The sequence below is a fragment of the Poecilia reticulata genome, chromosome 15, assembly GCF_904066995.2.
Source record: "Poecilia reticulata chromosome 15, P_reticulata-male-v2, whole genome shotgun sequence".
Classification (NCBI taxonomy): domain Eukaryota; kingdom Metazoa; phylum Chordata; class Actinopteri; order Cyprinodontiformes; family Poeciliidae; genus Poecilia; species Poecilia reticulata.
Window position 1 is genome coordinate 25,713,350 of NC_088844.1, and position 17,789 is coordinate 25,731,138.

Genomic DNA, 17,789 nt, shown 5'->3' on the forward strand with positions numbered 1-17,789 from the left:
AAAAACTGAGAATTTGTTTTAATTGTGTTACCATTAAGTAAGTTTGTTTTCGTGATTTCAAATTGGGCAATTTTATAGTAAATGGAAATACAGCTGTCATTACCAATTTTGCTCACTCTTCATATATATTTTAGTATAGAAAGTGCTACTGGCTCTTTCTATACTAAAGAGCTACTGGCTCTTTTCTATACTAGCTGGATACAGCTGATGATTACAGCTGTGTGCTCTTTATTTTCCAAAGAAACAGTTAAATACTAAACTTCCTTCCAAGGCGCTGAAGATGCACCTGCTCCAGTTTTCTTCCCCGTAGAAAATACAAACTGATGGAAATATGAATTTCTTTAACTCCCCCATCCTCTGGTTTTCTTTCCAACTAAAGGTACAGCTGGTCTGATGCATCTCTGTTTAGCTGTGTCTCTTTTCTTGTGATAGCTGTTATTAAAATAACTCCTGGTTCTGGGCTGGGATGTTCATCTGTTTCCTTTCTAGACAAAGTTATTAACAAAGCTATCGCTAACATTAAAACTTTGCTAGCTGTTTCTCTGTGTTCCTGTAGGAAGTGAACTTGGCCGGGTCATAAAATGTTTAACGGTGTCTTCTTCGTGGAGAACGTGACTGGTCCATTTAACGTTGCGCACACCTCGTTTTACTTTTTATAAAATGTATTCCTGACTCATGTGTCTGAGTTTAGCTGCATCTTGTCCTTGTTAGAGAAAAACTTTATAACAGTCTGTTTTTATTTTTCTCCCCAGAAAAGATTCTGCTTGGTTCCCCTGGAGGTTTCTTTTGTTAAAATAAAGTTGTTCCCTTCCTGTTTTGGCTGACAAGTTTTTTGCAAACTGCATCTTAAAATTGCATAGAAGAGTACGTAACTGGATCGGCATCTGACCGTATTTGAATGAATTGGACTGGTTTCAATTGAAACAGGACCAAACTGGATTGCATATATTTTCATTTGAGCCAGACTTGTTTGTCTTACAAAGTGTTGTGTTAATTATCACTACAGACGTAAACGCTGCTCCAAGAGGGTGCAACCTGCAGACTTGGGAATACGTTTATCCATCCTGACGCTGGATTCCAGCGGTTGGAGCGTAATCCCTCTTGAAAGAAGAAGTACGTCTTAATTTGAAATGGGTGCAAGCATCCACATTTGGATCTAGATGGCTTACCAAGCTGTCAGGAAGGAACATCAATCGTACGCTCTAATGTTACTGGAAGACTAATTATGGAAAAGCGAAGTTGAAAGCTGTCTTTGGATACTTTTTTTTATTTTTTTCCTCCAGGCCTGTTTGGATAAAACTCACATGTTGCACACTCTCAGTGACGGGAAAAGGTCTTAGGGTTTCATTCAGGGTGTTATTACCTAATGCAGATGGAAAAGCACCGTGGGGTAATTGATTCTGGAAGCCTATTATATGTTAAATGTGGAAACTAATGGCATCTTTAATCCAGGACGTGGCTGGCACTGCTTTAATCTTTCTGAGAGTTATTTACTTGCAGAATAGTTGCAACAATTTAGCACAAACAGAAGAGTCTACAATGAAGCAGCCTTCATTTATTGACACGGTTTTGGAATGATACATTTCAGCCAACTTGCTCAAGTTTTTATATGCTTTTTTTTTTTGTTGCCCCAATTCCTCCACTTTTCTTCCCCTCAAAGCAAACCTTTCAGCTTATTTTACTGGTGTGTCTGGAAAGCAAAGAAAGGACAGATTGGCAGAGGTAGAGATGAAGCAATAGACGGCAGGGGATTTTTTTTTTTAAATGAGTCTGCATGGATCAAAGAGCAGCGCACAGAGACCTGTGTTCAGACTCCAGAAGAACTGGCTGTTAAATGCAAAGTTCCTACTTCAACACAAGGAGCCAGTTAGAAGGGGAATAAAAAGAAGTCATATTGAAAAAGAGGATTGTTCACCTCTCCGACCTCGGTGCCAGGCACTCCTAAGATCCTGCTGCTTTTATATGAACTTCCCCAGCTGCTCCCAGACTCTGGAACAATCCGTCTTTTACATATTAAATCCCACTCCGCTGCTGGTAATTTAGATTTAAGGACTCGCTTCTGTCAAGTTCACCTTTATCTCTTTAAACCGGCTGTTCTTACAGATTGATGGAATTTATCTACATTTTTAATATTTTATAATTAGTTCCAGACTGTTTTTATTTTAACTACAGCTAATGCAACGTCTCTACTGCATGTACTGGAGTACGTGGGTTGTTATGGCTGATATTGTGAAAACAGTGCAATAAGAAGAAAACTGCAAGTATCTGCACAAATCAGACTTGGTTGTTTTCAACCAAATCTTCATTTGAGGTTTTAAGAAGGAATGTAGCAATCAGTACCAAACAAATTTAACTCCATTAATCTAGAGAGATAGATTACTTACAAATGCAAAACATTGGAAAGACAATTTCCAATCTTTCCAGAAGTTCCAGCAAATTCAGCCCAGGATCAAAAGTGCAAAGGTCAGAGAAAACCCAAGAACTTCACCTCTGACTCTGCAGGCCTCAGTTAGCAAAGAGGGAAATTAAATGGTGTTGAAACTCATATCCGGGAGTCCACAGTCATCCGGGAGGGACTCAGAGTAGAGCCGCTGCTCCTCCACGTCGAGAGGAGCCAGTTGAGGCTCGGGCATCTGGTTAGGATGCCTCCTGGACGCCTCTCTGGTGAGGAGTTCCGGGCACGTCCCACCGGGAGGAGGCCTCGGGGAAGACCCAGGACACGCTGGAGGGACTATGTCTCTCGGCTGGCCTGGGAACGCCTTGGGATTCCCCCGGAGGAGCTGGAAGAAGTGGCTGGGGAGAGGGAAGTCTGGGCCTCCCTTCTGAAGCTGCTGCCCCCGCGACCCGACCCCGGAGAAGTGGAAGAAAATGGATGGATGGATGGATGAAACTCATATTGTTCAATATTTTTCAAAAAGTTTATGCAGATAATGATAGCTGTCAGAAGGAAGGATCTTCTGTAGCAGTCTGTATTACAGAGGATCTGAAGAAGCCTCTGGCTGAAGACTGTTGTACGACAGATTCATGAATAAGATGTGCAGCATTGTCTGTAATTGTTTGTTTTTTTATTTTGTGATGAAATGTTCTTTGAACAATAATTTCCAAAAGTGTCAGAGCTGAAACTTCAAGGATTTTCTCACAGCTTTATGTTTGATTGGGAACAAAAACTGCCACATTTGTTACATTTTCAGTCAATGTGCTTTGGTTTTTTTCCACACTGCACTGGGTCAAATGAACCAAACCGTTGGAAAAACCTGTTCCCCTCCTCGTCTGTGGGGGCGCTGCACCAAGAACTACAGGAAGAAACAACATGAAAACCTCTGAAGAAATCAGCACAACTTCTTTCTTCACAAAATGTTTAAAAAAAAAGGGAGTAGCGTCAGATTTTAGCAGATGGAGCATTTTTCTTTTGTCTTTGGTAAAAGACAATGAGTCATTTCTCCTGCTAGGGCTGGACTCATGTTTTTTTTTGGTTGTATTTACCCAGAATGCCCTGCGCTTTAGTCCACTTTCTCTGGTCCACTTTGCGTTCACATATGCATTCGAACAGCACCAGTTTATGTCAACCGAACCGAGACAGAGGTTTGTAGGCTGACCAGAGATCACATTTTTGGTCAGAGTTAGATTACATATTCACATCTCCCCAAATAAACCAGACTTTCCAGACAAACAAACCAGAGTTTGACTAAATCGACTGAACATGTCCAGTGGGAATGAACCTTCAAATTCCCTTCTTTATATGTTAAAGCTACCAATAGATTAATAAGAAAAAAACACTGAAATATTACTTATTTTACATAAAAATCAGAGTGCTAGCTAAATGCTAATGTTTACGTAAAAACCATATAGATGCTAATGGCCAGCATTTTCAAAAAGACAAAAGATATAAAACTTATTTTCATTCATACGCAACAGAAGATAAACTCACCAAGTTATAAAACAAACACAAACATACCATATAACTCAGAGTAAGAAAACTGTTTCTAGAGTCAAATATCTGTCCAACGTTCAGAAAACTGAAGTTTGACAAAAGTAAGACAAAATTGGCACGGAAAATTATCCTAAACAAAGCAGCAAATCCATAGAGAAATTAAATGTAGCTTAAAGAGAAAAAGAACAACAGATGAAACCTCTGAAAACTGCTATGGGATATTTAACAGGACAGAGGCGTCAGAGGAACCCAGGTCCTATCGGGTCTCTCTTATGTAAGGAGCAGAACCAAACGAGCCAGGAAGAGTTTTCATCCTCATTTCCAGAATTCCTCTCTGCTTCTTCGACTGTCAAGACGGAACATGTGCTCGGCACATGGCCGACCAAAAAACACGGGCCTCCCTCCCTCCGCCGTACCCAGTCCTCCATAAACTGGGTCATAAGCCCAAACCCGCCATCTGTCAGACGATACGCTCGCCTTTGGTTTCACATTCCTTCGCAGCAGGGACCCCCAGAGTTTGGCGAGCGCACACAGCCGGACACACAGGCGCAGACGTGGGGAAGGTTTTGGCTCTCAACAAGGAAGAAGCAGCAAATTTAGAGTGAAATTCAGGGCGAATGGAGAAATCACAGAGCGTAAATGACCAGGTTAAGAACCGCTCAGCAACAGAAATAACATGTTCTTCTCAGTCAAGCCTAAAAGAGTGGAAACTACCTCAAATCCAACTCTTATGCTTCCTCGAACAGGTGGGGATTGGTCTATGGGCTACACAAAACATGCTCATTTTGCACAAAATCATTCTTAGATAATGAGATTTTAGTCTCTATTTTGAACTCTTTTCAGAATGAGCTGATTTATATCATTCAATCCAAATAAGCTGCTGCTGGCCACGCCACCCAACTCAAAGTTTACACTGAGACGGTACAATGGCTGCAAACAGATGCGCAATTATACAACCTTCTTTGAACATTACACAAACATCTTTTCTGAAAGGCAAGTCAATAACTAAACCCTTGTCTTTTCCAGCATTCCTTATACAGGCATTCAGCGGTAAAACCAGCTGTCCAAATGTTCTGGACCTCAGCTTGGGTTGCTAGGTAACAGGGCTGGGCTCGACTGGGGTTGCTAGGTAACGGTGCAGTGCCTGCTGATATGTTACATCCAGGAAGTTTTTGAAATGGCTCATTATTATTCCCCCAAAAATAAACAAAAAAAAACAAAAACAGTTGTGGGTTGTTTCTAGAAATGGAAGAACAAAAACGTGTAAAAATTAAATTTTTGCATAATAGATCCTCTTGAAATATTCTGTTTTTGAGGTGCTGAATAGGATTTTTTTTCTTTCTTTGACTCTACAGTCTTTGCAAAATACTGTAATAAATACACAGTTAAAGCAAATTTCAATTGCGGGGGCAAAAAACAAATCAAAAACATGTAAAGGAAATGGTGAATCGGCCGATCACACTGACGGATCTCAATGTATCTATAGACATGGTGAGACATGGTTGTTGGAGTCTAACAGACAAGTATGAGGATTTCAGAAACTGCTAATGCCTAATTCACACTGCAAGATTTTTATGATGATTTTCGTCCTGATTTTCCCATCTGACAAACTTAAGGACACTCCGATTATCGAAACGGCTCGTAAGATGATCTTAGGAGAAATTCCTGCCATGTGTTAAGAATGATCTGGTCGGATGGACATTGGGGCTGTTCCCATCTAATATGTGGGATATTGTGATGTGTGCAGCCTGTTGCATGTGGCGTGTAGCCAATCAGAAAGCTAAGTGACGTAAACACTGAGGAGAATTGAGAATAAACACTATAAACACCTGAAAGTCCAGCGGACGTTGAAAAGGCTTTATTTACATTTTTCATTGTTAAATATAGCTATTGCCATTGTTTCTTCCTCGTCGGCCATGTTTGTTTACTCTGAAATCACATTTAGTCTCAAGAGGCTTTGTGAGATTTCCCATCTGAAATCTGAGTGAAATCATTTCGTGTGTGGTCCGTTGTCTTTGCCGCGTGGCTCGACAGCACACTCTGCATGACCAACACTGTCACACCCAAGATGTTTTATTGTCTCTGACACTTTGAAAATCGGCCAACAATTTTGTGAACCAGGCTTTATACACAATCTTAATTCCCGGAGTCAATGCAACAGATTCCGACAGAGTAGAACCAAGATGAGTTGCATGTGGATAATGTGTGTGTTTATACCAAAACACGACTTACCTTCCAGAATGCTGGCCTTTGACCCACAAAGACACATCATCACGTCTAAAAAGGCTCCTCTGGTCACCAAACAGGAATTCAGCCTGAAAATGAGACAAACACACAGCTCTGCATTTAATCTGCCAATAAAAAGTTGATAAAAATCAGCGACAGAATGCGCTTTTGAATGTGTTGGGAGGAAAACACAAACTGTTTTGGATGAAGGATCTCTTTTATTACGGAGAAGACTGCCTGAGTGTTCCAGACCCAACTGTTGATTCAGACAGATAATGCAGCCTCCAGCCTCGATCATCTGGTTTCCATTAAGATCACAGATGAAGATTTTCTTCTGAAAAAGGCTCTGAACTGGGTCACTGTACATTTGTTACTCTATAAATCTTTTAAATGTTGAGACTCTTGATCTTCCAGTGTTTTTGGTGCCTGTGTTGGATAACATAATTTATAAGTGATGTATCATTACTTTTTCTCCTTTTAAAATGAACAGAATGTTTTCAGTGGGCGCTCTAATGAGGAGGCAGATACGTTTAGATTATATGTAGGTCTGCATAAAGTTCAGATATAAAATAATATAAGTTTCAGCCTAAGATATCCCAAACAACTCTAGGTGCAACTAAAAGAGCTCACAGAGAGCAGCTGAAACACCAGTAGATAAATGTTACAACGTTCAAAGTAAAGAATGAAGTTTATGAAGCCGGACAACAAATTTTCCTGTAATTGTTTTATCTGTCAGGAAATCATATTATCAAGCAGTCATATTAGCAAATGAGAGAAGACATGCCAACATTAGCATTTAAGCTAGCTACTTTTACTTATGTTTTTAAGTGTCCTATCCGGCAGGTTGGTACTGGACACGGGGACAGAAAAGAAAGGGAGAAAGGTAGAGGAAAAGAGAGAAGAGTAGAGGTGAAAAAGGTGGTCAAAAATAAAACAAAAACACCCTGAGGTCTGCTTCTACACCTCCAAAAAGAGAAAAATAAACAGAGAAATAACATGTATATTTATAACTACAACATCAATGAAGAGTACCTGGTACAAGGTAATGGCAAAATGGCCACAGCAGCCCAACATGGATTGGATCTGAATCTAAACACCGAGTTTATTACTCCTAATGAAAACATTGGAAGCAAAGGCAAAATGAGAGACTGTGTCGGGTAAGATACGTAAAAGATTTATTTCTAAGTCGGTGTAGACGTTCCAGGTGTTGCAGAGAGAGAACAAAATGGCGTCTTTTTAACCATTTCCATCAGTACAGTGAGACCGAAGTGAAAAACGTCTGGTTTCTACAGACGTCTGACAGTAATCTGACCCGACTGTTTCTGGTGAAATTTAACATCTTTGAAGTAAATGTGATTCATTCAAGATTTAAGAGACCACAGAGAGTCCGTTTGGTTTGGAGGGCAATTTGCAAACAATAAACATAATTTATTCTCCTTTTCCATTGCTTAAAAAAAGCCAAACTCTAGAATTTTATGATATTTCACAGAAAAGCAGCATCTGTTTTTACACTTCAAATGAAGAGCCAGATCAGGCCGGTATGTTGCTGTGATTACCAACAGAAAGTGGAAATTACTGACATAATGAATTAATTAGAACATCATGTTTCACAACACTGCGTCTCCTTTTCACTAGCAACCGAAATCAGAGGTTTCATTTTGCTCCATATCAAAAATCTGAATGTTGTTAAAAGGCCGGTTGAGCCAGGATGTATTGATAAAACGCATAAAACTGTTAAAATATTAATGAATAGACATTTGTTTCAGCATCCAATACGTGTTTCTTAAAGTTAAATAATCACTGATCAATCCCTTGATTGTTTTTGTTTTTTGCAAGATTTTAGGAACTGTAAGGAATTTTGCACTAATGCATTATGACTAATGTGACTTTTTATTGATCGCCATATTTCGCTAATTTAGAAGTATTTGAGCTAATGTAGGATGTTAAATGTGACTAAGTAAGACTGAGGCAACAGTCACTTAAACCCAATGTTTTTAACCAATTTTGAGAAAAATTAGCAGTGAAATGTAGATTTTGCTTATTTGTGTAAAACTGGAGGGACTTATTGATGGAGTTTAGAGGGCCACATAAAAAGCCACGGCGAACCAGATTTGGCCCCTGGGCCTTGAGTTTGACACTCGGACGACTGCCGTCTCATTTGGCTCTAATCTCTCCTCCAGCTCTGATTAAATAAAGAAATTAAACGAACAAAGCTCCTTAAATTGACAAAATGTTCCAAACATCCTCATCTTGACATGGAAACAGTGATAATCTCATGCATTGGCTCCACTTGGTCATAATCGGGTTATTTAAGTGCAGTGACCCGGACAAAAAAGTTACTGTTGTCACTGGGTCCAAAGATTTCAGGATAAGAGACGGAAAGGGACGAAGATGGACTTTTATTTCTGTTCAAACCTTAAGGGCAAACGAGTTCGAGTGTCTCATGAGCCGCCCCAAGCTGATCCAGGATTAAATCCATCTTATTCCATTAAATCACTAAATAACCACTTCACGGCGAAGCTCATCGAGTTCCACTTAAGCCAACTTAAAATCATGATGTATATTTTCATTGTTGATATTTGTGTGAGGATAGTTCAGAGCGGATCTTCAGGATGAGACCAGATCGCTCTGCTACAAAGAATACAGTGTGTCAGCTTGACGTCATGATGTCATCAGCCGGATATTAATACCGCACCGCCGTCTGCATGCTTCACACACAACACGAGACAAAACAGACGGCATGAGCTCTGGGAGGAAGTTCAAACTGGAGGTCAGATTCATTTTGAGTTATTTTAAAGTATCGGCAATCAGCAATGACGATACGTGAAGCTTTTAAAAGATGCTGGGCAGAATGCTGGTGCTGCGATGACAAAGCTTGATCTGTGTTTCCACGCAATTCTTATGCAAACTGTGAGTAAACTTTCAAAATATTGTAAAAAAAATTTAATAAAAATGTGAATTAGGCATTTTTCCATCCACTGGTTTGAAGCGAGTCCAGCTGGTTCGCTCTGTTACAGTTTACACTGGAAATGTGTTTCCCTCTCTTCTTTATAACAAAAACCACCAGAGTTGAAACTTTTTTGCAAAACTGAGGAACTTTTTCTGAATTTTTCAACCTGTTCTGATTCGATTCTTCTAAATTAAATTATGCTGGTTGAAACCTGGTCAGTGTGTTTTAAATATGGGAGCTGAACCACAATCTCACAAATGAAAACAAATGGCGCTCCTGGAGAGGCTGGTTTGCAAATGCCAACCAACAGCATTGTGTCTTAGTATTTCACTGCATTTTCTCCAAATATCTTAGACAAAATCTACAGAAAATCCATGAACAGGAGGAGATCTGCAGCTTTAATGAATCAATCAAGTTTAATTGTAAAGCACATTTCAGCAACAAGGCAGTTCAAAGTACTTTACACCATAAAAAATATATATATATAGTAAAACACCAATTGAGAAAGAATTTAAATCTTTAAAATCAATAAAATCGAATATCTTGGTCAATGTTCCAGTTATTATGAGTCGAAGGGTAAGCAGTTGGGTTTTAGTCAAACTTAAGGCTCAGGGGCCAAATCTGGCCCGCCGTAGCTGTTTATGTGGCCCTTTAGACTCCAAATTATGTCAATGAGTCTCTCCAGTTTTTCATAAAGCCACAAAATTCACACAAAATCAACAGATCCCCACATTTATTCAGATTTTAGTGCAAATCTTTCTCAAAATTGGTCAAAAACATTGGGATAAAGTGACTGCTGCCTCAGGTTTATTTATGTGAAGTTACATTCTGTGATCGACTAATAAAAAGTCACATTTAACATCAAACATTAGCGCAAAATCCCTTACAAATATTTCTAATTATCACCACAAAATCTATGATTTTGACTGCAAAAAACACAAGAACAATCAGGGGACTGATCAGAGACTATTTAATTTTAAGAAACACTTATTATTAATATTTTAGGAGTTTAATGGGTTTTATCAATACATTCTGCCACAACCGGCCCTTTAAGAACAGTCAGATTTTTGATTAAAAATTTTTTAAATAAGTTTGACGCCCCTGATTTAAAGAAACTCAGTGTTTCGGCTCTTTTGCAGTTTTCTAGAAGTTTGTTTCAGATTAGTGGGGTGCATAGAAGCTGAATGTTGCTTCTACATGTTTGTTTCTGGTTTTAACCAGAACCCTGGTTTTAACCCAGGCAGTATCGGTACCAATACTGGCAGTTGAAAAGCCTTCATCCGTTAGGCTCCAGTTACTGTTTCACAATGATGCACAGAGTTACGCTCCGGAGGGCTGAATCATCAACAGAAATCCAAACGACTCAGATGTTTAAATATGATAGTCACCACAGGATGACAGCATCCTGGAGACAGAAAACCCTCCAACCCGACCCGAGCCTGAGACGGTGCGAGTCCAGAGCCCAGCACTGACTCAGACCAGACGAACAATGCATTCCATCCTTTTTGGAAGCCGGCCTTCCTCAAATTAGTGGTGTTCTGGAAGAGCTGGGAGGTTTTTCTTTTTCCAAAAACAGAGATACTTTGACCTGCAATGTCCTCAGACCCGATCAAACGGGCCGGCGCCTTGGCGCGCTCTAGGCAGCAGGAATTCACCTCGTCATCTTAATAAAGCCTCATCAGAGTAACCAAGTGAAGCTAGCAGTGTGTTATCTACCGGAGACCTGGGCCTGACCTCAGCCGGGGCCGACCGCGCCCCACAGCGAGAGGCTCTTTGGTGGAGGGGCGGCCAGGTGGAAAGGTCTGCAGTCGGGTCAGCGGGTGGCCTCTTTGAAACAGAAACCTCAGCAGGACATGAAGCAGACGCGGCCGGCCAGGGGATGTACGACAAACAAGGAGCTTTTTCTTCTGGAGGAGGGGAGTGGATGCTTATCGCTGCGTCGTTTCCCACACGTGTGCATGCGTGTGTCTAGGATTACCTAGAAGCCAGCCACATGCGCTGACGGAGGGCCTCTCCGATGCCACTTCCTGCTGGCAGGGGTCTGTGTGAGTCGGCCTGGAAGGAGCGCAGCAGAAACAGCACCTGCACACACAGACAAACACACATTCACTCTCACAACACCAGGACGGGTCAGCAGAAGGCTGATCCGGGTTCAGAACAGGAACTGTCTGGTGGGTCAGAACCCGCCAAGCTCTGCTGCCACAGACCAAACTGGAGCTGAGCGATAAATCAGTTTTATCGATTAATTGATATGCTAACGGGAGTACAACAAGAACAGAGAAGCTGTAGGACTGGGGTGTTAATATTATTTTAATTTGATGTTTAAAGGGTTTGATGTAAGACAGAAAAGACAAAATCCCTGAGGGAAAATCCAAAAAGGCTCAATAAAGTTAGTTTGTTTCTACAGATCTGTCTTTCTTTATATTTCTAGCAATATTTATTATCTATCTATCTATCTATCTATCTATCTATCTATCTATCTATCTATCTATCTATCTATCTATCTATCTATCTATCTATCTATCTATCTATCTATCTCTGGACAATACAGCTGAAAAACGTATCACAATATAAGCGTTTCATATCAGTCGATATCAATAATTGTTGATTGCCTTTTTATTTTAAATATCTGAAATACCACAAGGCTGCTGTGGTCTGATCTACAATTTTTACTTTGCAACGTTGTTTATTTTTTATTAGTTATAAGCCACAGTGGCAAAATCTTAAACTGCTGCTATAGTAAGTTGTTGCTAGGTAACCCAAGAGTGAGTGAGTTGCTAGGTAACCAAAGAGTGAGTGAGTTAGTTCATGCTACCCAGCTAGCCAAGCTGGCTGTGAGGTTGAGCAACTAAAGTCTTTCCTCTGCCTACATCTCCCAGAATGCTATGCGGTTCTGGATCAGAGTTTTAAGTAATTAGTTCAATTTTGACATTTATTGAACTTTCAGAAATGACAGTGGCTACAATGCGCCACACCAAAGATAAACTAACGCAGAACAGGTGAACGACTCAAAACCAATTGTATATTTTTACTCTGTCGCTCTCTTTCTGTCGGCACCTGTTGCCGTGGTAACCGGCAGCCTTCAGAACAGAGATTACGTCAAAAACACAACATTCGGTCTGTTATACGTTTTCAGGCTTGATGTTTATTTTGTAACAAGCAGTCGCCTGAACACAGCAGTGGATGATTAGCTAACTTAAACACCTGCTCAGCGTACACCATGCATTAGCTCCGCAGCCCGAAATCCATGGACGCATACGGCAGTGATTTGTAAAGGACGTACGAACTCTTCGTGTGAATAATGAGGTTCTGGTGACCGGCAGAGTAAGCACATGTCGTAGCAAACATGTAGGCTTCATGTTCATCTTAGCCTGCAGATAAAAGCTACGTCAGCTAAGCTAATTTTGCTAGTTTGTCAATATAACATCTGATATTTAACTTAGTATTACACAGATGTGGACAGAGTGTTCAAATTGTAATCAAGTAATATTTATTTTGCACTTATATTGTTCAGAAGTTAGATAGGAACGAGGTCTGAGCTAGTTCTAAGCTTGTGACTTGTTTATTGTTGTCATAGCAACTCCCTAGCAACTGTAACGACGGTTACAGTAACTACCAAGATGGCTGTCAGCTACAAAATTCTGGGAGCTTTGACACATAACATTTTGGATTTTTTTATCACTGAATATTTTGATAAGCGCGTCACAAGAGGACGTTCTCGTCTCTGCGTCCTGCGGCGTTCAGTTTGTCTCCTGAACTCAAAACCTTCCCGATCGCGATCGGCTGACACGCCTGACCTATTGCTGTTCTCCCTCTCAACAAATGTGTTTTTGCAGTGAACAAAGCATTACAGAAGTCCCCTGTAAGGCTGTAGATAGAAGAAGAAAACCACTTGTGCTTTAAAGGAAATGCTTCCCACTTCAACCAGCGCTGTGAAACAGAAACTGCGCCAGTTTGCAGCAGGTGGACCAGTGGTTGGGAGTGTTCAGAGGAAAGGACACAGGCTGGCTGGCTGGCCGGCCTGCTGGGGTGTGTATTCTGGGCCTTGGTAAGTATACTCTTTAAGCTGGGGCCACGGCCACAGACCAGTAGGAAGCCATTCATTACGTCGTGCAGGGAAGGCAACGTGGGGAAAAACCAGGCCGACCACGTAGCACCAAGCATGGCCACCGAGTCCTGGCCCGCCCCGTCCCCTCTCCACGCCCAGACAACACCCACTGGCTCGCACCGAAAGCTTTCACACCCCCACCAAGAGACGCTCTCTTCCTCTCACTGTCACTCAGCGATGAGGTTTTGCTTTTTTTTCTGGACCTGCTTCGAAAACCGAACACTTCTAAGCCTCTCTTCTGTCAGGAAATTTAACTCAAGATGATCTATGCGAAACAAATTCAGTCCAAGAAAAACTAAGAGAAGTTGAAGCAACGTCCAAAAATGATCAGATTAGTAATGTACAAATCCTGTTTAATGCAGAATAGGTTGTTGTTTTTTTTTTACTTTTTGACACCAAACATCAATCAGGACAGGAAGTTCTGTTTACAGAGGCATTCCTTCCCATGAAACGGTTTGATTCATCCTCCTGTGTCCACGTTCTCCCTCTCTGCCCTCCACAGCTACACCTCATCCCCAGAGCTGGGAAGTCCCTGCATCCGAGGCTCAACCGGCTCAATCCAGCCTGGCATGGTGAAAAACGAAATATTTATAGAAAGCGATGCCTCCCTGTTCCTCCTCCTCCTCCTCCTCCTTCCAAGGACGGAGAGGAGAACAACACCCCATGTGGGTGGGGATGCTGGGTTGAATGAAGCTGAAATAAATCAGGGACAATGAAACAGCAGCACAGAGACATGCTGTAGAAGAAAATGTCCATTTTTTCAATTATTATTGCCATAAAAATGTTTGTTTAGTCATAAAATCCATACATCTCCAAGTAAAAAGGACTTCTTCCAACACTTGCTGCTCCTCTAAAATAATTAGGTCAATAAAAAGTGGCCTTTCTTTCTACAACTTTAGGATTTTACTTAACCTCAGTTAATGGTTTCTATTATCATTTGATGAAAAAAGGTTTGAACAACCCAACAATCCAACATAAATCAACTTCCACTAATTGTATTTTATATACCCACTTGTGAATTATTTAACGATTTGGACAAGTAGTGATATTCGGTAAAATTTGAAGATGTGTTCAAATGAAGCTTGTTTTTCAGATTAAAAGCACCATCTTGAAGCAGCTATTAAAGTTACTTTTCATTAAGTCCATATTTATGTGTTAAAAATATTTTTTTTATTGGTTTTATGTATTATTCTAATCTTAAATGTTAAAAATCATCATTAACACAAATAACAGCTTTAAAACGCCTGTCTGCGTATAAATAAACAATATAACTTGTTTACTGAAATAAATTAATTTACCAATTATATTATTATTTGTTAAATATAACTGTAAGCATTGGTATGTATCACTATAATATTAATATCAATGACTGTCTTACAAGAAAGAATAACTTGCTGAGTCATGTCAGAACCAGAGATTTAAAAAATACTTGGACACTGGTTACCATGGTGATTCCAACCGTTGCTAAGGTAGAAAAGGGGAGGGGGATTAAAACACTTTTTATTAAAGAGACAGACCAGAATTTAGGTCTCAAACAAACAACTGCTGTATTATACTGTAAAATAGCCACTATATAGATTTGTTAAAGTTCAACACACTAACTTAGCACTCCTTCTTTATATACTCACTTAAACTAGACTTCTCACCACAATATTTCTGGCTTTTTTTCTTATTTGTGGAGCATTATATATATTTTTCCACATCAAAAATGAATCTTTCCTCTTTTGCCTTTAACTATTTTCGCACCAAAATGGAATAATAAAAAATAATAAAAAAAAAACAGCATCTCCTTGAGTACAATCAAAAATTAGCCCGTTGTTTGAACAATTTTGGTCTTCAAATGTACATATGCCAAAAAAAAAAAAAACAAGGCTGCTTAAATAGCAGCCTCCAGTACATCTGCACTGCAGTAAAGCAGGAATTGGTACTTTTACTCCCGAATTTCCCCTTTGTGGGACAATAAATGCTGTTTCTATTCTATTTTAGCACTGTGGACAGGAAGTACTAGAGAAACACCAGCAGATGACATGGCTCCTGAAATCCCCATAAGGTTTGTCATGTCATAATATTTCCTTATTGGTTTGATTTAGTATCGAAGTCTTCAAAGCTAAATTTTGACTTTTAGTTAGCTGAAAGCAATAATCACCCAAACAGCATTTGTAAATCCTTAAAATACATCACTCTTTATGCAATCAGACTGGATAATAGGAGTTTTACAGTTTGAATTCAATAAACTCTCATCCTTACAATAATCTTTCAATTTTATAAAGAAAAACTACCTGCAAATACATCTAAATACACTGTCAAAACACAAAATCTTACCAAGTTGTTTTCTAGTCCAAATACTTCAGTACACTTGAATTAAGACAAAAATAACCTACAAGTAACTTTGCAGTAAGATATAGCAGATTGTTTTAAGTCAATAACTCCTTAATATTGAAGAAAAAGCGCCAGTCAGATTATTCCACTTAGAACATGGGAATAATCTCTTATTTTTAGTGAAATAATCTGAGTGGAACCAGTACTTTTTCTTCAATATTAAGGAATTATTGACTTAAAACGAACTAGTTAGCTGAAATGCTAATGTTAGCATGTCTTCTCTCTTTTGTTAATATGACATTATATTACTCTTAACACGTTAATCACGAGTCAAAAAAATATTAATAATAATACAGAAAAAAGTGTTCTCCTGCTTTGAAAGCATACACTGCAAAAACAAATTTTACCAAATACTGTTGGTCTAGTTTTCTTTTGCAAACATCATAGTGCATTTGAAATAAGTCAAAACTAACTTTCCAATAAGTTGTCAGAAGATATAAGGGCTTGTTTTAAATAATTCCCTAATATTGATGAAAAAGTACTAGATCCACTGTTAGATTATTTCACTTATACCAACATTTTTACCATATTCTAAGTGAGATCATTTAGCTTTTATTAATATAAGGGAACTATTGACTAAAAACCAACACCTGTTGCTGAAAAGTCTTGCTAGTTTTGCCTTATTTCAAGTGTCCTATGTTATTGGCAATAGAAACTAGACCAACTATACTTAGAAATATTTTGTGTTTTTGCAGTGTACTGCTCCTTCATTCTTATTTAAGTTGATATATTTATATGTCTGTACGCTGAGTACTTGAAACAGAAGTCACATGATTCATATATAATGATTTAAACTTACATGACATTTCCACATTGGAGGGTGTTTTGATTAAATGTTGTTTGGTATTTAATTTAATATTTACCTAATTTAGCTTCTTGTTGTTAATTATTATATCTTATAATAGTGGCTAAAAACACCTGCCGCTGTTATAGCTTCGGTTTGCATCATTTTTGTGTTCCACCGGAAACCCCAGCCACCGCAGTGCTAAATATGACAAGAATCAAGACATTCTGTACGCCTTGTTTCATAACGAGGCATCTAACTACTTTTGCATGAGAGAGGCTTTTTTTTTTTCTGGTGTGTGTTGCAGCAAGCCTTCCTCTCTGCTTTTGGGACCGGCAAAAATAGTGGTGGTGGATGTGAGGTCCATTCAGACTCTGTTATCAGCCTGCCCTACTGTCCCTCCCACTGCCGCAACCACAGACTGACCACACGCTGCAGCGAGAGTGCGCCCTTTATACGGCACGCTCACACACAGCCGGAGCAAGTGCAAATAATTGCACTGCAATCCAGAACTCCGTCCAGTAAAACACATGCACAAAGAGACGCATGAATCGACATTAAAAGCAGACACGGAGAGGCAAATTGCAGACGTGCCCAATTAGGCAAAAATGGATCCCAATAAAGATGAGCTAAATATAAAAGGAAATAAAGCGCCTCTTGCTGAATGCAGACAGGTTCTGACACAAACTTAGTTTGTCCTCGAGACACCACGTCATGCTGCGTTACATCTGCATATGCACATGGGTGTGAACGCAGCGTCTAAGCTAGCTTTAAACCCACAGCCGGTTGTTTTCAGGAGGAAGGGTGAAACTAAACAGTCTGGGGAAATAAACCTGTGAAGATACATCCTGCTTTACTTTGCTGCTGGGTATAAAGTATATTTTAATTTTGGTTAATTAATCACACTGATTTTAACGTGTTGAGAATCTTAATGCAATTAATTGGCTTCAACATACAAAAGTCCCGAGCCGGAACCTTTGTTCCAGCGTTTCTGGTACGTCCATAATTCTGAAGCAAGCAGCAGCCAAAGCCTCTTCTTTTGACCCAATGGTGGTTAATTTCTGATTCAAAAAAAATCTGAGCGGACGCTGGAAAAGACTGTTGTTGTGTGGAAGTTGTGCTAAAAGGAGTTAGCCGATCAGCGAAGCTATTCAAGGCTAAAAACACAAAATCTTACCAAGGGTGTTTAATTTCTAGTGCAAATATCTTAGATTACAAGTAACTTTTCAGCAAGATAAAAATGCTTGTTTTAAGTAAATAACTCCTTAATATCGATGATAAAGTTCTAGCTCCACTGGCAGGTTATTTAACGTATAACAAGACATTTTTCCCAAGTTATAAATTAAATAATCTAGGAATTTTTTATAAATATTAATTAATTTTTTATTTAAAACAAGCTCCTATAACTTAC

General features: G+C 39.5%; 1 protein-coding gene across 1 annotated transcript in view; it reads right to left on the bottom strand.

The window, feature by feature from the left end:
• The window catches only part of thada (THADA armadillo repeat containing), a 118,978-nt gene that overhangs the window by 38,075 nt on the left and 63,114 nt on the right, over positions 1-17,789 (bottom strand). The window contains exons 30-31 of the mRNA XM_008430387.2: positions 11,086-11,189; positions 6,164-6,246 (exon numbers count right to left, since the gene is read on the bottom strand). Coding sequence (XP_008428609.1) covers positions 6,164-6,246; positions 11,086-11,189 — 187 coding nt within the window. The remainder of the gene's footprint in view (positions 1-6,163; positions 6,247-11,085; positions 11,190-17,789) is intronic.